The sequence below is a fragment of the Lactuca sativa genome, chromosome 7 (assembly GCF_002870075.4).
Source record: "Lactuca sativa cultivar Salinas chromosome 7, Lsat_Salinas_v11, whole genome shotgun sequence".
Lineage (NCBI taxonomy): Eukaryota > Viridiplantae > Streptophyta > Magnoliopsida > Asterales > Asteraceae > Lactuca > Lactuca sativa.
In genome coordinates, this window is record NC_056629.2 from 34,728,734 (window position 1) to 34,750,392 (window position 21,659).

The following is a 21,659-nucleotide window of genomic DNA, read 5'->3' on the forward strand; positions in this document are numbered from 1 at the left end:
TTTGGGTGCAGCTCATAATAGGTGTAACTAAAAAATAGTCATGTTTCTCGTTTGTCAAAGCTATTGTTACAAATTCATGTTAAATCGTGGAATCTAATTGCTTCTTAACCATATTAATGATACTAATACTTATAATGTATTTGATAGCTTTTATTTATGAAGAAGTGTTTGGCAAAAATAACTATTAGCTTTTAAATATGTAAATTTAGTTAAAAGCTAACAACTTTTAAAAGCTGCTTGAAGTAGCTTTTGTATTTGAACTTTTTGTTTAAAATAAAAGTTAAAGTTTCTTTGCCAAATCAAGTTTTTATTTTATTATTTTATTTTATTTTTAATTTTTTTTTTCCGAGCTTTATCTTAAAAACTAAAAGCTAAAAGCTTAAAAAAAAGTATTTGTCAAACACACGCGTAGAGTTATGCATATTATTAGGGCTGTAAATAAACAGAACGTCTGATGAACCGTTTGACGGAAAGTTCGTTTATATTCGTTTTTTTAATAAATGAACGAACATAAAACACAAATTCTTGTTCGAACAAACATAAACACAAATTCTCGTTCGTTTAGTTAAACGAGCAAACATGAACAATGATATCGTTCGTTCATTTATGTTCGTGAACATTTATTTAAGTTGTCCGTTTACGTTCGTTTAAGTTTATTTATGTTAATATATGTTCAATTGTTTTTATTAGATTACTATATTATATATTTTTGTTTATGTTTATATATGTTCAATTATGTTTGTTTATCTTTGTTTGTTTATATTCATTAATTTATGTTCGTTTAGAATGTTCGCGAACATAAACGGACGAACATGAACAATGTAATTTGTTAAACGAACGAACATGAACAAGAAAACTCGTTCATTTATTCGTTCATGTTCGTTTGTTTGTTCGACTAACTTAAACGAACGAACATGAGCAAACCATTGTTCATGTTCGATCAGTTCGTTTACAGCCATACATATTATACATAAAAGATTGTAGGACAAAGATTGAGAGAGAAGACAGAAACATGAGTCATAAGATTCCAAAGACCTCTCTGGTAATTGTCCATGCTCGTTCGTTTATGTTCATGAACATACTAAAGCATAAACGAACAAAGATAAACAAACACCATAGAACATATATGAACATAAACGAACATATAATATAGTAATGTAATAAAAAACAATTAAACATATATGAACATAAATAAATTTAAACGAACGAACATAAACGAGCAACATAAATGACCGTTCACGAACGTAAATGAACTAGCGTGACCATTGTTCACGTTTGTTCTTTTAACGGAAATTTATGTTCATGTTCGTTCATTTATTTAATAAACGAACATAAACGAATTTCCCGTCGAACAGTTAGTCGAACGTTCGGTTTGTTTACAGCCCTACGAATAAGGGTTTGTTTATGTTTGCTCGTTTAAGTTAATCGAACAAACGAACTAACACAAATGGATAAACGAACGAGTTTTCTTGTTCATTTTCATTCATTTAACAAATTACCTTGTTTATGTTCGTGAACATGTTAAACGAACAATGATAAACAAACACAATTGAACATATATGGACATAAACGAACATATAATATAGTAATATAATAAAGAATAATTGAACATGTATAAACATAAAAAAAAAAACTTAAATTAACGAATATAAACGACCGTAAACAAACAACATAAACGAATGTTGAAGAACGAGACTATTATTCATGTTCGTTCGCTTAAGTAATTGAGTGATAAGTTGTGTTCAATTATTAAATTAACGAACTTCTCGCCGAAAGTTCGGTTGGTTCTTTTACACCCTTAGATATTGTTTCTACTAGTAAACCTCATGACGCAACACAGTTATCCCGATCATATGGGCCACATTTATTATTGTGTTCATTAGTTTTTTAATCTACACATTCTTAATTGCGTTTGACCTTATAAACCCTAAAAAAATACTAATATTTATCTAAAAAAATGTCACACAAACATAACCTTTTAACCAATTAATAAAGAATTTTCACAAGTATCATGTACGCATAATCATGTAATGAAATTCTTATATTCCATTAAAGTTTTCCCATCAATTACATTTCTCCAAACAAACATACACAACACTCATTCGAACCAAAAAGATCTAAATTTCAAAAATTACAATTTATACCCAACAAATCAACAATCAATCGCAATGCATCCTTGCGTAAGACTCGAATCCCCTTTACTAACAAACGGATCGATCTTCACCCACACAAGCGAGAACACCGACGCCAACAACACCGACCACAAAATCACAATCGTTGGAGTCCGGTTTTGCCTTCCCATCAGCCCTTTCAAAAACGGATACAAATGAAGAATCACCCAAAACGCAAAGAACACCTTCCCAAAAAGCGGGCCCCACGCCTCATACCCTTTGTTAAGCGCATCGGAAAATCCCGCCACCACTCCGACCAAATTCACAACCAGAAGCGTCGTCGGAGGGATCAAAACGGTGGTCCATTTTATCATATAAAGCTCGCCGAACTCCAGATCGTCGGCGGATTTGCTGGTCACGGTGAAGTTCGTATCCACTCCCGCCAACATTTTCAGGAATCCCTGGAAAACGGCGAACAGATGGGCGGAGACACCACCGATCACCCAAAACTGCTCGTTACGCCAGAGCTCTTCGATACTAACGCCGCTCCATCGGATTTCCAACACACTGGTTGTAATGATCGATAAGAAAAGGCCCAGAAACCAAACTGCTGCCAGATTCGAAAGCTGAAATCGAAGAACAAATGCAATTACTATTTGCTATTGATGTGATGTTTTAATTTCGTGATCTATGAAATTGGTGATTACTGATTACCGTTGGTATGATGAATTTTCCGGTGAGAAGACAGATCGCCGGCAACGTACAGTATGCAACTAGAGGGAGAGAGGTGAAGGGGTAAACAATGGTGTTTATATACGCGAGTCTTTGAAGCAATTTCAGGCGTCCGCCGCCCCATCCGTACCACAACGGACAGTGTCTGCTTAAGAAAATTTCGACGGATCCAAGAGCCCATCGCAAAACCTGGTGCAAACGATCGGACAAATTGATCGGAGCTGATCCTTTGAATGCAGGTCTTACTGGCATACAATATATCGATCTCCATCCTCTACAATGCATCTTGAATCCTGTCAAGATATCTTCTGTGACTGATCCATATATCCATCCAATCTGTTCATATTGCAAAAAGTTTTCATCATTTAATTAGGTAAGTTGATAAAATGGTGAAAGTAGAACTGTTTTGAGTTATTTACCTCTTTGCCCCATGCGGTTTTCTCTTCATATCCACAACTAATGACATGAATTGCTTCGTTGATCATGGTGGCTGGGTTTGCAGATTCGGCTAATCCTCCATTTTCCATTAAAGTGGATTCTATAAACACAGATGACATGCCAAAAGTTTTCTCAAAGCTCATTTGAGAGATGAGTAATGACCTCTCATAATCATCATAACCTGCACAAACATCCCATTCACTCAGGTGTTGTTTCAATCTGTATATGAGCTATGTATGAGTGTTCCTTTTTTACTGCAGAAAGAAAATAAATATGTCTTACTTTCAATCTCTTTAAGGTTAAAAATGGCAGCATTTAAATCATCTCTTCTAGAATCACGTTGAAACTCTTCTAGATCTTTCTTAGGCTTCTTGGGTCCACAACAACACCACGAAGATGAAGAAGAAGGCTTTGATAATGCGGGTAGAGATTGAGGTCCATAACCATATAAAGCTTGCCTATAGAACACACAACCCGTTCCCACATAAACCGGCCCTTGAATGCCATCTAATCCTTTCATATTAACCTAAAATTAACAAAAAGAATGCCACAACTTCATTAATATTTTTTTACATGATTTATTCGGTAACAATTTCTCAATCATTATGAGGCTTACATCAAAGAAAACCGTGTTTCGATTGGCGTATCTATCACTTCGGTCAATACCATCAAATCTTTGAGGGAATTGTATATAGCAAACATCACGACCAACTAGTGGGTCCATCAAGAAACACATCGCCTCTCGAACTGCCTTGCTATTGTTTACATAGTGATCACAATCCAAATTAAGAATATAGGGTGCATTTGTGAGAACCGCAGAAACCCTAACCTGATAAAAGAAACATTTTACTTAATACAGAAAGAACAACTTAATAGAGAAAGTCAGGTAACAAACACTTTCACGATTAAGTCAATAAGCCTAACAAACACTTTGTGACATCTTTTTATCAAATATTTTTTGAACATTATTTATCCAGACAACATGGTGTGACGATGTAATTTAAGATTTACCAGAGCATTTTCAGCGCCGGCCTTTTTGTGGTGTTGATATCCGGGCCTCTTCTCTCTAGATACATAAACTAGCCGAGGAAGCTCATTTCCTTCAATGTCGCGGGCCCCACTGTGTCCTAGGAAAACCTGAAAATACGCAAAATGATGGTTATCTAACGACACTTGATCAAACATGTTTGTTTATGACAAGAAAAGTAAACACCACTCCTGTAACTCCCACCAACCGGTCCCATAGCTAACATAAAGGTGATGTCCAGGTTCAATGAACCTAGACCTCATTTTGCATTTGTTACACGGGACACGATAAACTTTCTAGGGCTATTTTCAATAATTAGGAGCAGAAGGACAAAAACGTCTTTTGCACCTGAATCATTCCCGGGTGGTCACGTGTGTTATTTCCCGGCCACGGCGTTCCATCTTGCATGGTCCATCCTTCTTCCGGGGTTTTCTGAGCTTTAGCCACTAAAGCATTTACCCTCACTTTATACTCCTCATAATCCCGCTACAAAACATACAAACAATGTACTTTAATTTTCGATTTTTCCAAATCAACATAATAAACTCTTTGAAACATACTTTCATTGCTCTACGTTCCTTCACAAATGAAGGTTGGACTTTATCTTTCAAGTAATCGATCTTTTGGGAGAAGTAAAATTCAGGTGCACGTGGCTCAATTGAAAACCGTTTACAAAACGGGACCCACTTCCTTGCAAACTCCGCGGTTTCAACAAGGGATTCAAACGAAAGCATTGCAGCACCATCATCCGAGACATAACATGAGACTTTATCAACGGGGTAATCAACAGCTAGGATTGAAAGTACAGTATTGGCTGTGATTAGAGGAGGCTCTTTCAAAGGGTCAACTGTGCTCACAAAGAAGTCAACAGCCGCAAGTTGTGAAGGCTCACCTTCTCTTTCATACCTATGATAGATAGATACATATGGAATGTATTTTAGTTTTTAGTTTTTAGTTTCTATTCCAATTTTTTAGTTAAATGTGTTTTTTTTTACCTTGCGGATAGTTCATCGGTGAAAGTAATTCTATTGATGGGACACCATTTGGGGAATTGATCCAAGACCCAAGAAATAGCAAACCAGATCTCACAAATAACAGAAGTTAGCCATAAACCATAAGAACTTTCAACTGGGTTTGTTATTCTGTAATGAAAGAAAAGTCCCAAAATGATCAATCGCACTATAATTACAACTCTATAAGGTGTGATTTGGCTCTTTGGAATTGGAACTATTTGTGAAAGTGGTTGCATTGCATTCGCCTCTGTTGACCTGTAAGTAACAATTATTAGTTCTCATTAGTTAAACCATATTAGAAGTTGTCAAGTTGCAACTTTTAATTATAATTTTGATTTTACTAAAAAGGGAAAAGGAACTAAAATGTAATGTTCTTACCCCTGCTTTTCACCCATTTGTTGGTCTACAGGAATTTGAACTTCTTTAGCAACTTTAGCGACACTCTTTTTTTTCTTGTTCTTTTTATCCTTCCAACTTTCGACCCTGTTCTTCCAGATTGGGTTCCCATCTTCATCAATCATTTCTTCATGAAAAAAAAAAGAAAAACAAAGAAAGATTATTTGATTATAAAATTGAAGCTCCAAAATATCTGAATGACTCAAAATTCAATGTGACTCACCACTATCCACTGTTGATACAGTGCTTATATTTCTTGCATGAAGTCCAGCATCCTTCACCAAAGAATATGGAAAATTCAATGTGAATTGTATTCAAATTATATAACTTTTGGTAAAAATGGTTAAATTCGCCATGTTTATGACTTGTAGTTATACCTGACTGTGATTAAGGTGACAAGCCATGGTAGTGTGGGTGACAGGCTCCTTTTCTGCAACATTTGTTAAGCTTCCTGTATAATCGGAAAATACAAGTTGGTTTAGTTATAAAGTAACAATAAAGGAAATTCCCAATTTCAAGTTCATATGCGAATCAAAAGCAAAAAAAATCCGAAGAAAGGGTTTTTAGAACTAATACCATCATAAGGGGTACCACATTGTATACAAGCATTATGCCCTTCCTTGATCTCATAATCCAAACAAGCTTTACAGATCGGGAAATTACACTCATGGCAGCCGACAAACACTCCACTCCCATTCGAAACAAACCCAACTTGTTCGCCACAGGTGTTGCAAATCGGCATCTCCGGGTGCATCATTTCGCTTCGCTCTAAACCCCAATTGGATTGGGTTTTATCTCGCAAATGCTGCGAAATTGACTCGACTTGGTTCCTTCATTTGTTCTTCCTTTTCTTTATATGGAATTCGGATGAGCGGAATAGGGTATGATATGTGAGGTTGGTGCGCCATTTCAGGATTAGTGAAAAGGAAGGGTTGCTGGTATGGAGGGTGGGATGTTGGTGTCTTTCTAGAATTGAGATTTTGAAGCAAAAGAAAGGTGATTTTCATGGTGTGAAGGTTTAAAATTTTTGCGGGAATGTGAAGGAATGCTGTTAGAGTTGCAGTCTTGCAGATGGGGTTTGTTCATCCCGTCGGCATACCTGACAATGACCTGATAAATGTACAATATTTAATGCGTAATGTACAAATCCTAGTTGTTGAAGTGTTTTTTTGCCATTTTTTTTTTTCTAATTTGCCACAAAAAATAAATAATTATTAAATTTTAACTATTATATAAACATTATTTTTTGAATTTTTTATATGAAAATTTTGATAAAGTTTCAATAATTTAGATTAGTTTGTGGTTTAATCTCAATATTTAACTTTTTGAATAAAAAATCTAAATTATTTAATTTTATACGATAATTTGTTATTTTTTCTATTGAAAAGAAAAAGAATTGTTTTATAAATTTAGGCAAAATATAAAATAATCCGAACTTTTGTGTTTAAAAAAATAAAATTTTTGAAAACTGACATAAAATATTGAGATTTTATTGAACATTTTTTTTATTAAAGAGTTTATTACTTTGTTTAGATAGTTATTATCATTATAATTGTGAAACAAAATTGATTTAAGTCCATAACCAATTTCTTCTCTTATGTCTTAGAGGATACTCCATTCATCCAAAAAGTTCTATTTTTTTACTAAAAATTATCATAGAAAACATATCATGATTTAAAACTATTGGTCAATTCTTTTAAATAAACAAAGCAGTGCGTGGATCGGAATTAATTTTAATTAATAAATTAATAACGATAAAGAAACTTGATTTAAAAGCTTACCCAAATATTGTAATGTGTTAAATAATGTAAATTTGACAAATAATATTATTTTATAAATTAAAGTATTTTATTTTACATAAAGTTTACATGAAAATTTATTTCATTTTTTATAAATCAAATTATTTTACTTTACCACTACATATATTTTATAAAAATAAAGTATTTAGTTTAACTGGATTTAATCATATTTATATATGTATATTGTATAGTGTTGGCGCAATCTGATATGCAACTTTACAAATACACGGCTAAGGCCACTCGCTACGAGCAACACCGAATAGCGTTATTCCGACATGGCAATGGCAAGAGAAAAATAGCGTAAAGGATGGGACGATTCTACTAGCTGCCCAAGTCACAAAACTAGCGTATATATACCGGCTAAAAACATCTCGAATGAATAATTCAATAAAAGAGTTGAATGAGATGACATGTCTAATTCACACTCAATAGATATGGAGTTCAATGACTGTTGAATTTTTCAATGGGAAAAAAAAACCTTTCAATTATTAAATTTGTAATAAATTAGATTTTATAAATATATTTAATTGAAGAGTTTAATGCATTGTAGAAATTTTTTGGTAGAGTTGTATGGAGAGTATAATGATGATATATCAATCCATTAAACTCTAATAAGTTTCATGCATTATGGATGCCCTAACCTTAAACACCATTTTACCCCTCTTTTTAGAGTTCGACGCATCACAATAGTGAGAGAAAGAAAGAGGCGAGAGAAGAGGGTCGCTAGAAAAAGAGGTGCCGCTCGAGCTCTGCCGAAAAAGGGAGATAAGAGGGTTGGTTGGGGGGGGGGGGGGGTGGTGATCAAGCGTTCCAACCGTAAGTAAGTTCTTTTCTTTTTCTTATTCTTTACTTGCTACCATCAAAAACACTAGTCACTACCATAATTCACCACCGCTGACAACCATGGCTGCCAGCGAACCAACATGACACCAACACAAGGGTTCCAACGAGGGTTAGTTGTTGTATTACTGTTTCCAACCTTAAAAAAGTTGAGTAATTAAGCCATGAAGTCCATTTTCCTCTATTTTCTTTATTTTAGCAATCTACATTTGATGTAAGAGTTCTTACCGCCAAACCACCACCATATAGCCATCATAAAGCACCACAATGTGGTGGATGTAAAAAGAATTCATTGATTTAGCCTTATGATGGAATTCTAATCTTAAGGGGTTAAGTTGAAAGCTTAACCCAACACCCTAGTGTTGAAAGCTATGGTTTTAAGTAAAACCCTCATATTGTTAAGCCTATGTAAGCCATGTTCTTAATCCATCAAACCACCCTTGACACACGTATTGATGTATTACTTATGAGCTCTTAAACCACTGAAAGTATTAAGTAAAAGTTTTGTCATTAAGTGCTTAATAGGTAGGGGTGAAAGTTGACTTAATAACTTTAATGCTATAAATCATGAATTTGCCTCGCATTTCTAGAAATTATAAAAAATTCCCTCAAAATTGTTTGAAAGTGTAATTTATATAGTTGGAAAGTTATGAATGTCTACTAGCTTTTATCTACAAACTTCCTAGGCTGATTCTGGTTGTAAGTAGATCGTTTATCCCGTTTTGTTCAATGCAATCAAGAGATTGGTAAACATTTTGTTGCAATGTGCCATTACTTCTTAAATTCATATAAAATCAATAAAAAATCGTTATAATGTGTATTATATATCAATGAAAAGGTAAAGGAGTGAATTTAACAATAAGTAATAACCTTACTGAAAAAATGAGTTTAAGAGGGTAAATCTATCCATGAACAGATTGTTGTAACGAAAGTAAAAGTAAAAATAAAGTATGATATAAGTATTACTAAGTAATGATTCGAGATGCGGTCTAAGTAGAGATTATTGTATGGTATATACGAGTTTAGAGAAAACGAAGTTTATCATAGCTTACGGCAGGAGTATTGTTCATACGACTTGTTATTTAAGTGAGTTACATTAATTTGTTTATTATGTTGACTATGCATGTATATGTGTAATGTTAGAGATCTTGACCATTACAATCCCTTTCGGGGGGAAATAGTTAAGGTGTGGATGATCATGACAAGCCCTTCGAGGGAAGGTTCCAAGTATTGCAGTGTATGAGACAAGCCTTTCAGGGAACTAGTCTGCTAGTGTAGGGTTAGTACCGACAATATGTGTTAGGAACTTCTATACGATATAATATATGAATGTTATGTGAAGTACACGCTATGTGAAGGTATATGATTAATTTAGTAGACGAATAATTTGTATGTCCACTAACCTTTATGCTTACAACTTACCCAATATTTATTTACCTTTTCAGGACCTTCAACCTTATTGTACATATAAGGAAAAAAACCAAGCATGACTGCCCATGGTATTCACATTCCGAATGTTTTGATTACTTGTGACTTAACTTTATGAAACCTGGGTTTTGACTTACGCACTGGTTTTAAATAGTTTTCTTTTAGTAACTATGATATTACATTTTGAAAGTTTTAAGGGAAACATATTGAATGTTTCATTATAAAATGTTTTAAACGATATAACTTTTTTTTGGGATGTTACATTGTTATTGCAGTATATGGTTGAAATTAAATAGTTGGCAGTTTTACTGCTAGGTTCCATATCAAATATTTAGCTTTATACATAAAAACTCTATTTGATTGTCAACTTTATTACAAAATAATTAAAATTTTCTACTTTGTCTATGAATATAACATAATTATCTAATAGTATTACAAAATAATTAAAATTTTCTACTTTGTCTATGAATATAACATAATTATCTAATAGTATGTGAAGTATGAACCACATAAATCTTATGTGTTTTATATTTTTTTCTTCATGAACATGCATTCATACACAAAAATAATGTGTTTCTCTTCATTTCAATTATGAAACGTTAACATGCTGTGATATAAAACCGGAAAACATATCTATTTGAGTTTAAGAACGTGAAACGAAGGTAGAAAATAAGATTAACATATAGTGAATTCACTAGGCGGTGTTATATTGTTGCATGTCGGTCTTTTTGAAAATAACTGGTTAAATACATGATTTGATAAATGATTCCAGGTTAACAAATACATGATTCTAGTCGTCACATTTTATATGTTAATATGATAAATGCATGATGAATAGTTGTAACGCCCGCAGATCCGGGCTAGTCAAATTAGAGGCAATAGGGGTCGAAAACGACTTTTCGACAAAAAGATTATTTAGAATAAATAACCTTAACCAAGTTGTAGAATATGTCACAAGGTTTCCGTACATATAAAGAACGCCGAAATCCGAGTTATAACGAAGAAGTTATGGCCCGTCGAAGTTTTACGGCAAAACCGGCACGGCACCGGAAAGCGTAAATAGTGAATTTATGATAGAGCAAGATTTAGCCTTAGCAATCTAAACGAAAGTTGTAGAATATGTTAAACTAAGAGTGTCGATAAAAAGAACGCCCAAATCTGACTTCGTATTAGGAAGTTATGATTTTTCTAAGATTCGGCTTAGTAGTGCACGACCCGAAACTCGAATTTTAGTTCGAGCGGTTTTTGGCTTACGCGACCTAAATGAGAGTTGAAGATCTCATTAATAGGAACTCAACGGTAAAAAGATTGACGAAAACGGAGTTCGTATGAAGGAGTTACAAATTCTTCGCGGTCATTTAACAGTCTAAACGCCTCCTACTGTTAAATTTGAGATCGGTCGAGAATTAGCCGACAGAGTCTAAATGAAAGTTGTAGATCTTGATTTTACCTACGCGTGGATATAAAGAACGTCGAAAACGGAGCTCGTATGCGAGAGTTATGATTTTTCTAAGTTCGAAGGCTGATACACGATAGGGGGTGACGTGGCACCACCAGAATTGGACACGTGGCACCACCAGAAGGCCACCACATGGACCAACTCGGCGACTAGGCCCCCCTACTCGGCGAGTAGGCCAATCAGCACCCCTATAAATAGAGGTGCCGGGTTCCCTCATTCTTTACACCTTCCTAAACTATTCTTTCTCTCTCTAGACTCTCTCTCTAGCCCCCTAACCCCCTTAAAAGCCTATGTAAACCCCCTAGCACCCGAAGGAAGCCCCGAGGCTCCCGGCGTCCCGAGAAAAGAGCCTTTCGGCTCGGGAACGCTGCTCCAGTGAAGCCCGTTTTTCGAGAAAACCCGCTGTAAGTGAGCTACGCCTAACCTATCTTTAGTATAGCTTATGTTTTAATATAGTAACATTATTAGGAACTTATAATGAGTATTTGGGCTATTATTATGAGTTATATTGAGTGTTATTTAACGCTTATATAATAATAATAATAGTCAGAATATTAGTTTGTCGCGGTTATCGTTAGACTAAACCCTAGTGGTATTGATACTAGGTTTTATCGAAGGAAATTGTTTTGAGAGTATCGAAGCGCTGTTCGAGTGCTGAGTCACCACCTACTCAGGTGAGTGCATGGTCCCTTTTAGCTTACACATAGATATGAAGTATTTTATTATAAATTACATACTATGTGTGCATATTGTCTGAATACTTGCTGTCTATGCTGGTGAAAGATTTTTATACATGTTTTAAATGATGTAAACTGTGTAAAGTATTTTATATCTACAAAATATGTTGGGTAAAACATGTGTAGATGAATGATGAAGGATAAAAGCTGAAATAGAGGAACATTAGTAGCATGGACCTAGTGCCTTATAGGTATACATTGGCAGCAGTGGACCTAATACCCTATAGATGAGCACTGGCAGCTGCGCCACAACCCGTTGATGTTTTAGATGTACGGTAAACGTCCTAGCAGCTGCGCTCTAAGGACAGTATCGGCAGTTGCGCCTAATGGGGAGCCTTATGACCATGACATTAGCGTTTAAAGGTCAATATCGGCAGAAGCACCTCATAGAAAATGTCACAATTCTGGCAGCTGCGCCTAAGTGACAAGATTAGCAGTTGCGCTTAACCAATGTGTCATTGGCAACAATGGACTTCATGTTGTTTCCTTAGGATGATCCTTAGGAATGAATGAATGAGAAATAGCTGATTCTTATGGTAGATCCTTAAGAATAAAGAAGATAATGGGGATGGGTAATTGGGTTAATTGTTTGATGATCGAACATAATAATTATATTATTGTGGGTTGAAAACCCTATGTACTCACTAGGTTTCCCAACCTGACCCGCTCAGTTTATTTATATCACAGGCGACGATATGAAGTGACATTACACTGAGAGATTTAAAGAGATGTAGATCACTAGTGTAAATAATTGTAAGTTCTGTTTATGCTTATATTTCTGTATTAACGATGACATCCAAAACGTTTTAAAATGAAATAAATACGTTTCTTCGAAAATGTTTTAATAACGTATTTATCGTATTTTCTGGAAACAAATTCCGCAACATTTTTATAAAAAGAAGTACTCTGATTTTTATAAAGCATAAACAAAATCGGTCTTTCTGGCCGTGAAAAATAAGGGATGTCACAGTTGGTATCAGAGCATTAGTTTAAGCGAACTAGGAATATGGATTTATTTCTAGACTTAAACTTAGAATGCTAAGCGATGATTGTGAGGTGTGAGCACTAGCTTATTTTAGGAATTGTGCCTAAAATGCTTTTATGTGGTAAATACTTGTGCCTGATATGCTGTTAGTTGTTCGGATCTATGGTCTGTTGCCGACCGGATCTGGAAACCTTATGTGTTTAGATTCTAAATGTACGACTACAATATTAGAACTAGCATATAAATGTTTCGGAGTGATACGGATGATTTAACCGCCAATCCTAAGTAAAGATCTAGATTCACCTTATTCGTTGTATAGATCAAGATGGCAAGAACCCGTAGCGGAAACGTGAATGCAAATGGGAACCGAGATCAGCCCCCGGTGATTGAGCAGATACCGGTTGTGTTAGCCGCTGCTGAGCCAATAACGATGGTCGGAGTGCAAGCGATGATCCAGGTGATGTTGGATCGTCAAATGGAGGAAACAAGGCGTTTACTTCAACAAGCTCGAGAGGAACTTACGATGCCTATTGAGCAGCCCGAGCTGAATGACGGGCAGTCTGAGGAAGGGAACGACAGCAGGACCATTGGTCAAGCTGATCCACCGGTGATTAGGAGGAACAATCAATATGAAGGAGTCGAGAGGAATGGATGCAAGTACAAAGATTTTCTAACTTGCAAGCCATCTAATTTCACTGGGAAGGAAGATCCGATCGGAGTCATGGATTGGATCTCAGAGATGGAATTGGCCTTCATGACATGTGGTTGCAAAGGCAAGCTACAAACCACGTTTGCAGTACGTTAATTCAGAGGAGGCGCTGTTCGCTGGTGGAATACCCTAGGGAAGACTTTGAGCCCCAATGAGCCCCTACAACTGACATGGGCAGAGTTTCTGGTGCAATTCAAACGTAAGTACTGCTCAGCCCAAAATTTGCTTGAGCTAGAAAACCAATTCCTGACTCTGAAGAAAGGAAGCATGTCAATCGATGAGTACACGAACAACTTCACAGAAAAGATGGAGTTTGCCTTGCGTCTTGTTCTGGATGAGCTGGCGAAAATTGATAAGTACGCAAAGGGACTTCCATGGGAGTACGCAGTGCCAGTGCGTCAGGCACCTACTTGGAGGCAGCTATCTGGGCTGCCAAGTCGGTTGAGGATATGATCAAGGGAAGAGCCGCCAACAAGACCGAGGTTGGCGAAAAGAGGAAGTTTGAGGGGTCTGCGAATCCCGATGAGAGTAGCAAGTCCAATACAAGGAAGTTTAGAGGAGGAGGGAGTGAAGAAAGATGGTGCGAGAAGTGCAAAAAGAAACACTCTGGAAAATGCGGTGAGGAGGTGACTTGTTTCAAGTGTGGGAAGCATGGGCATTATGCGAACGAGTGTAAATTTAACAAAAGGGTGTGTTACGAATGTAACGAGGAAGGGCACTTCAAGCAAGATTTCCCAAAGAGAGAAGGGGCTACAAAGCCAAATGTGCCGGCGAAACCAAAGGCAAGAGCATTTCAAATGATCCTTGACGAAGCAGCTGACGATGCAAGGAATCAGCTGACCCGCTCAGTTTATTTATATCACAGGTGACGATATGAAGTGACATTACACTGAGAGATTTAAAGAGATGTAGATCACTAGTGTAAATAATTGTAAGTTCTGTTTATGCTTATATTTCTGTATTAACGATGACATCCAAAACGTTTTAAAATGAAATAAATACGTTTCTTCGAAAATGTTTTAATAACGTATTTATCGTATTTTCTGGGAACAAATTCCGCAACATTTTTATAAAAAGAAGTACTCTGATTTTTATAAAGCATAAACAAAATTGGTCTTTCTAGCCATGAAAAATAGGGGATGTCACAGTTTTAAGTGGGTTAGATCTGATCCCACATCGGCTGGGAAGGAGAACTAAGCATTCCTTATAAGGGGTGTGGATACCTTCCCTATCACAACGTGTTTTAAAGCCGTGAGGGCAGCAAATCCCATAAGAACTCTGTAGTTAAGCATGCTCGGGCGGGAGTAGTACCAGGATGGGTGACCCCCTGGGAAGTCCTCGTGCCGAGTGGCCCAAAGCGGACAATATTGCGATACGTGCCAGAGGGGGATGTTACAAATGGTATCAGAGCCAGGGCACGGGTCGATGTGTTCCACGGGGACGTCGAACCCTATAATGGGGGGTGAAAGTGGGTTAGATCTGATCCTACATCGGCTGGGAAGGAGAACTAAGCATTCCTTATAAGGGGTGTGGATACCTTCCCTATCACAACGCGTTTAAAAGCTGTGAGGGCAGCAGATCCCATAAGAAGTCTACAGTTAAGCGTGCTTGGGCGGGAGTAATACCAGGATGGGTGACCCCCTGTGAAGTCCTCGTGCCGAGTGTAAGAAGTCTACAGTTAAGCGTGCTCGGGCGGGAGTAATACCAGGATGGGTGACCCCCTGGGAAGTCCTCGTGCCGAGTGGCCCAAAGCGGACAATATTGCGATACGTGTCAGAGGGGGATGTTACAATAGTTATGTTTACTCGAATGATGTGTATATATATACACACACGACTTTATAGTGAGCATGATGGAAGTTGTAAACATGGAAACTTACTTGTTGAATTATATATTCATATATCACCGATCGAGGAAACACAAGTTCATATTGATCATATGAAACTTGGGCCTAGGGGTGTAAACGAGCCGAGCCGAGCCCAACCGAGCTCGAGCTCGGCTCGTTTAATTTTGAGGAAGCTCGAGCTCAATTCGAGTCTTAAAATAAAGCTCGAGCTTGGCTCGTGAGCAATTTAGTGGGCTCATGAGCCTAATCGAGCCTAAACGAGCCTATATATATATATATATATATATATATATATATATATATATATATATATATATATATATATATATATATATGTGTGTGTGTGTGTGTGTGTACGTAGTACGTACGTACGTGTATATATATATATATATATATATATATATATATATATATATATATATATATATATATATATATATATATATATGCTCGTTTAAGCTCGTTTAGGCTCGCGAGCCCATTAACTGAAGCTCGGCTCAAGCTCGTTTAATAAACGAGCCTCATTTTTAGGCTCAAGCTCGGCTCAAGCTCGTTTAATTCGATATCGAGTCGAGCTTTTAATGAGTCGATCCCAAGTAGCTCGACTCACTTATACTCTACTCGGGCCACGGTTGAAAGTTGATTCTTGTTGTTGAAACTTAAAATGTTCAAGTTGTTAATTTCTATAATAAATTAGATTGGTGGAATGACTATTTTTAAACCTTTTTTTTTGTCTTGCTTACGTCACTTAATTTAAGATAATAAACCACTTAGGCGAACTGAAAAAAACATTGCATAAAATTTTCATGATAGAAAATCAGAAGAAATAAAGTTTTGTAATAAAATTGTAAACTTAAAAACTTAATTGAGAAAAAAAAAACACAATATCAAAATTGATTTTTGGGATAATGACTTAAAAGAGTAATATATTTTTCGATCTGTACACATTTGGTCACTGAGTTTTTTTTTTCGTCCACATTTACCCCTTCAACTTGTTAAACTGTACACATCCAGTCCTTATGACCGGTTACTACAGGTTAGCCAGGAAAAATGACTTATTTGATGGTGAATGCAGCCTAGCTCTCCCCATTCAATAGGCTAAGCCTATCCCTTTGCCGTAAAGCTAATTAGGGTAATATATTTATCATTTTGTACACATTTAGTCCTTAATATTTTTGTACACATTTAGTCCTTAATATTTTTTTTTTTGTTTCAAAATAAGTCATTTTTTGTTTTTGTATCAATTCAGTACTCATGAATGATTTATTTAGGGTTTTTCTCACGACATCTAACATGAGACTATCATTGATGATAGGGACGGTTCTCTTTGGGTGCCCGCAGTGGCACCGACAACCCCTGCTTTTTCCTGTATGCAGTGTACATTTTTCGATATTTTTTGATTTTTTTTCTTTTTTCTACTTACCGGCAACACCTACTACCAAATCCTGCGTCCGTCCCTGATTGATGAGGTGTTTGGGGCTGTTGATGCTTATGTCCATCGCGGCCTCGACTGCTTGGGTGCATAGGTCTTGTGGTTTGGTTTAGGTTTTGTATTCCAAACGTCGTAATTTCTTCATACAATATCTGATGAAAGTTGTAGTAGACTAAAATACAAACACATAAATATAAAGATCGTTAAAATCCCAGATAATATGAAAAATTTATGACGTTCAAAACACATGACCCAAACAACCAAATAGTTGAGATCGCGATAGATATAAGCATCAAAAACCTAAAACACCTCGTTAATGATTGTTCCATGTAAGATGTGAGAAAAACTTAAAGAAAACATTCATAAGTATGAAATGAGTACAAACACAAAAATAAATTATTTTGCAAAAAAAAAAAAAAAATAAGGACTAAATGTATACAAAAATATTAAGGACTAAATGTGTACAAAATGAGAAATATATTACCCTATCAAGACATTTTTACCGGTTAACCTCAAATAACCGGTCATAAGGACTGAATGTGTACAGTTTAACAAGTTGAAAGAGGTAAATATGAACAAAAAATAATCTCAGTGACCAAATATATACAAATCGAAAAATATATTACCCTCCTTTTAAGTCATTATCCCTTGATTTTTTATACAAACTTACTTTTATCCGATTTGCCCTTATATTTATAACAAAAACTAAACTAACAATAATGAAATTGTGTAAAATATAAATACGTGATAAATTACTCCGAAAGTTCAGTTCAGTAGCGAGAACCAAAAATGGCGGAATCGAGTGTGGAGACGAACGCCACGCCTACCACTAGACCACAAGCAAGACGGCTGAAAGGTCATAAAGCCATCGCCACCTGCTGTATTGCTTCCCGCGATCGTCCTGGCCTCATCGCTTCTTCATCCGAAGTACGCACCCTTTCTCACCTCTTAATTTGCCTCTTTCAGTTGTGTTATCATTTTACTGTTTGTTTATTGACACTTGCCAATCACTTAATTCCAAAAGAGAGACGAACTCTTCACTAAGGAGTTCGTACCTATTTCAACTACGAAATTGATAGGAATTCTTCGCATTGCGTGCATTTGTGCTGTGTTGCTTTTGAGGTTACGAATACTAACATTTAACCTTAAATATGCTATTAATTTCCTGATATAGTACGAATTCCTGTTAACTACATTAAGGCTACTCAAAGTTATTACGTATGAGTTCACAAGGCTTGGCTTCAGATTTTAAGGAAATTTTGATACAATTTTTTAAACCTAAGTACCTAACAAGGGATTTTGGAGTCAATTTAATTAACATTCAACCTCAAAAACAATATGTTAGGTCAGAAGGCTTATCAAATGGTACTGACTATGGAATTATATCATGGTATATGCAGGATGGGTGTGTTTGCTGGTTTGATATGCGATGTAAAGATCTTTTGTTTACCATGGATGCTGCACAAAATCCTATTTCCTCCTTATGCTTCAAACCAGGTTAGTGCTCTTAGTTTTCAATACATTGTAGCAATTTATCTCTGTTGTTTCAAATGAATATATTGTGGTTTAGTTGTTTGTTAACATGTTTAACTTAACTAAAAAATTGGTTTAGGTGCGCAAATGCAGGAGATTATGTTATGCTATTTCTTTTTTCAAGAAAAGTTTAATAAGCTGCTTGTATTTTTTTCGTATTGCAGGGAATGAGGATATCATATACATTTCTTCAGAAAATGAAGTGAAGGTTTTTGATATACATATGGTAATTTTGATTAGATAATCATCCCATATCCTCCTTTTATTACACTTAAACTATTCGTTGATTTTGAGTTGTTAGGTTTTATTTGACACCCATACTCGTTTGACTCATTTACATAAAGAAAAAACTTACTTGTTCCATGGTTATTCTTTAGAGGTGACAATGTTTAGCTTCATCTTGTAGCTTGCCTCATGGAAGCCATTGGAGAATTTCAATTACAATAAAGAGGAGATAAACCAGGTCCAGATTTACATTATCTGTTTTTCTTTTATCTGAAAAGTTACATTCAACAAATAGCAATATACTTTCATTTATTTGTGTATTATAGCATCCACTTCCATTTCTGATTGGGTAGGTTTTCAAAGTACAATGTTGCAATAGAAAAAAATGAAAATAGAAAGCTATAATAAACAAATCAATTGAAGTATGTTTCTATTTCATGCAATTTACCTTTATCTAAACTCATAAGTTATTGTAGCTATCATTTGCATCATAACTGAGCATCTACTTCTTTCTATGCAGATCACATGCAACTCAAAATCATCTTTTCTAGCAGCTGCAGATGATGGTGGTGATATAAAGGTTTGGTTATTTAGTTAATAGATTAATTTTTTTTTCTACTTCACAACAACGATTACAATAGTCATTTTTGGTTTAATGATCTTTTTTTTTTAATCTTCTTTTTCTATCTGCTCTATATCTTAGCATTAATTTATTCCTCTTAATACTGATTATTATCTTGCAGATTATTGACATTCGCCAAAAATGCCTTTATAAGACATTAAGAGCTGCCCATGAAAGTGTATCCTTAAATTATTTGTCTTGCATAATCATTCCCCCCCCCCCCCCCCCCCCCCCCCCCCCCCCCACACACACACACACACACACACACACACAATTTTCTTGGTTGTCATCTTAATTTATTTTCAGATATGTAGCAGTGTGCAGTTTCTTCCTTGGAGACCTTGGGAAGGTGTGTTTTTTTTTTTAATTTTTATATTGCCTTTAATCTGTGAATATTACTTATTTAACAAAGAGTAAATTACCTTTTTGGTACCTGAGTTTGTTCAAAAGTCTCAGTTATGGTCCCAAACAGTTTCCTCTTTGCAATTTTGGTTCCTATATGCACCAAAATTGCATAAGGAAATTTGAAAACACAAATTTTGAACATTCTGATGGACCAAAATCGTTACACTTTAAAAATAAACACTAAAATTGCAAAGGAAACTATCTGGGGACCAAAACTACAAATTTTTTACAAACTCAGGGACCAAAACTGTAACATGTTTCTTTTGCAGTAATCACTGGTGGGCTTGATTCAAAGCTTATAATGTGGGACTTCTCCAAAGGACGACCATTCAAAGTTATGGACTTGGGTATGATTATGCGAAATTCATGTGTACAAAAGACGTTAATGCCCTCATTAGTTTTAAATATATACAATTTTTTTTTTCTCTCTCTTCCTTTAGGTAAGTCTGATCCAGAGAGCAGCAGTAGTGGGGCCCAGTGCTTCAACCCTGCTTTTGTCCATGCAATTGCAGTTCCTGAAGTTGATATGCTGGAAAAACTTGACAAAATTTGTGTGGTGGCAAGAGGTGATGGTGTTGTTGATGTAATAAATATCGAATCAGAATTCACAGCTGCAAAATCTAAAGCTAGAAAAACTGGTCAAACAAAGTCAAACGGAAAATCTTCATCTCAAAATCCCGAAAAACAAGATCAAAATCAACGGACGAGATTGCGTTTGGATTATTCATGTGGAGGGCATACTGCTGCTGTATCTTGTGTGTAAGTCATTGTTTTTGACTTTTATGTTTAAATACATTAAAATTAATTATAAAAATTTTTGATATTTTTTAGGGCGTTTTCTATGTTTGGGGAGAAAGGAAGGTATGTTATATCAGGGGGAAATGATAAAGCTGTGAAAGCTTGGAATTTGTCAAGATTCTCTGAAGTGGATCAAACTACCAGGGACAATACCGACATTCTACATTTAAACATAAATTTGAACAGAAAAGTAAGTCCACTCCATCACTTTTTTCTTGAAGGGTATTTTTGGTATTTTAACTTTTTGAAATGTTGGTAGGTGAATTGGCTGTGCAGCACCCCGAGTGATTCGGATAATCTTGTTGTATGTGATACATCTAAAGTAGTGAAGGTTTATACAATTGCATAATCGATTGTAACCTGAAATGGCTTCATTTGTTGAAGGGTTTTCTTTTTTTTTTTTTTTTTTTTTTTTTTTTTTTTTTTTCCAATTTGATTGTCATTTAGGTATTTTAGTGGTTTCACAATTTTGAACATCTGTAATAAGTCTTTTAGAAATCTTATGTGTCTATGAACTTAAGCAACTATGAACATCACCATCAAATACTTGAAAGAAATATGCATGGAATTTTATAGTGTTCTTCCACTATGTCAAAATAAAAAAAAAATGTACTGTTCGATAAGAATATATATATATTTTTTAATATGTTTTATTGAACTTTTGTAGAAAAAAAATGTTAAAAAAAAAACAAAAATAGTAATTTTTGTGAATATGATGGGACGAGTATCATATAGTTATAATGAGAATTAAGTCATCCAAGAAGCATATTAACATTTGCTGGAAATCTGATAAATATCATAAAGTCACATAAAACTCAAAAGTATTTTCGGTTCTTCATGAGGCAACTTTAAAAAGTCATTTAGAGCATATTGAAAAATACTCTTCAAGAAAACTCATAGGCATTATACCTAGAATAAACCGATTTTGTTTTTCAGTATATTCACCAAATAAACTAGTATGCCCATGATAAAAGGCCCATTAGAGACATCACAAGAACATATAATTAGCAAGGGAAAGAGTGAAAACAATGAGCTTATTGAAGAGAAGAATTACAGAGCAATTCTCCTTGGGCTGAAAACCCTACAACTTCCATGAATTTGGAGCATATATTTTATTCTGCCAA

General features: G+C 35.4%; 2 protein-coding genes and 1 long non-coding RNA gene across 3 annotated transcripts; 2 read left to right on the plus strand and 1 right to left on the minus strand.

Moving 5' to 3' along the window:
- Positions 1-2,014: 2,014 nt before the first annotated feature.
- On the minus strand, positions 2,015-6,474 carry LOC111880632 (cellulose synthase A catalytic subunit 8 [UDP-forming]). The gene is made up of 13 exons (XM_023877054.3): positions 6,294-6,474; positions 6,095-6,168; positions 5,941-5,992; positions 5,700-5,844; positions 5,304-5,576; positions 4,869-5,214; positions 4,657-4,794; positions 4,293-4,418; positions 3,898-4,110; positions 3,564-3,807; positions 3,263-3,462; positions 2,826-3,179; positions 2,015-2,737 (listed from the first exon to the last, which is right to left on the minus strand). Exons 1-13 carry the CDS (start codon positions 6,472-6,474, stop codon positions 2,153-2,155), a joined length of 2,931 nt encoding a protein of 976 aa, XP_023732822.1. The 3' UTR covers positions 2,015-2,152.
- Positions 3,075-3,569, plus strand: LOC122195222 (uncharacterized). Its single transcript, XR_006185206.1, has 2 exons — positions 3,075-3,216; positions 3,346-3,569. It is a non-coding gene; the product is annotated as an uncharacterized LOC122195222 (long non-coding RNA).
- Positions 6,475-17,690: 11,216 nt separating the features above from the next.
- Positions 17,691-21,161, plus strand: LOC111880820 (uncharacterized). Its single transcript, XM_052765496.1, has 11 exons — positions 17,691-17,879; positions 18,353-18,449; positions 18,650-18,711; positions 18,892-18,948; positions 19,231-19,290; positions 19,454-19,510; positions 19,639-19,681; positions 20,007-20,084; positions 20,178-20,496; positions 20,569-20,725; positions 20,795-21,161. Exons 1-11 carry the CDS (start codon positions 17,742-17,744, stop codon positions 20,882-20,884), a joined length of 1,158 nt encoding a protein of 385 aa, XP_052621456.1. The 5' UTR covers positions 17,691-17,741; the 3' UTR covers positions 20,885-21,161.
- The last annotated feature ends 498 nt before the right edge of the window (positions 21,162-21,659 follow it).

Bases quoted from the DNA above. Each gene is read 5' to 3' on its own strand.
- LOC111880632 (XM_023877054.3), bottom strand. From the start codon at position 6,474: ATGATGCACCCGGAGATGCCGATTTGCAACACCTGTGGCGAACAAGTT. The intron at 6,169-6,293 runs GTATTAGTTCTA...CCGATTATACAG, and splicing joins ATGTGGTACCCCTTATGATG to GAAGCTTAACAAATGTTGCA. The intron at 3,463-3,563 runs GTAAGACATATT...ATGTTTGTGCAG, and splicing joins TAACCTTAAAGAGATTGAAA to GTTATGATGATTATGAGAGG.
- LOC111880820 (XM_052765496.1), top strand. From the start codon at position 17,742: ATGGCGGAATCGAGTGTGGAGACGAACGCCACGCCTACCACTAGACCA. The intron at 19,291-19,453 runs GTTTGGTTATTT...ATTATCTTGCAG, and splicing joins ATGATGGTGGTGATATAAAG to ATTATTGACATTCGCCAAAA. The intron at 20,726-20,794 runs GTAAGTCCACTC...AAATGTTGGTAG, and splicing joins ACATAAATTTGAACAGAAAA to GTGAATTGGCTGTGCAGCAC.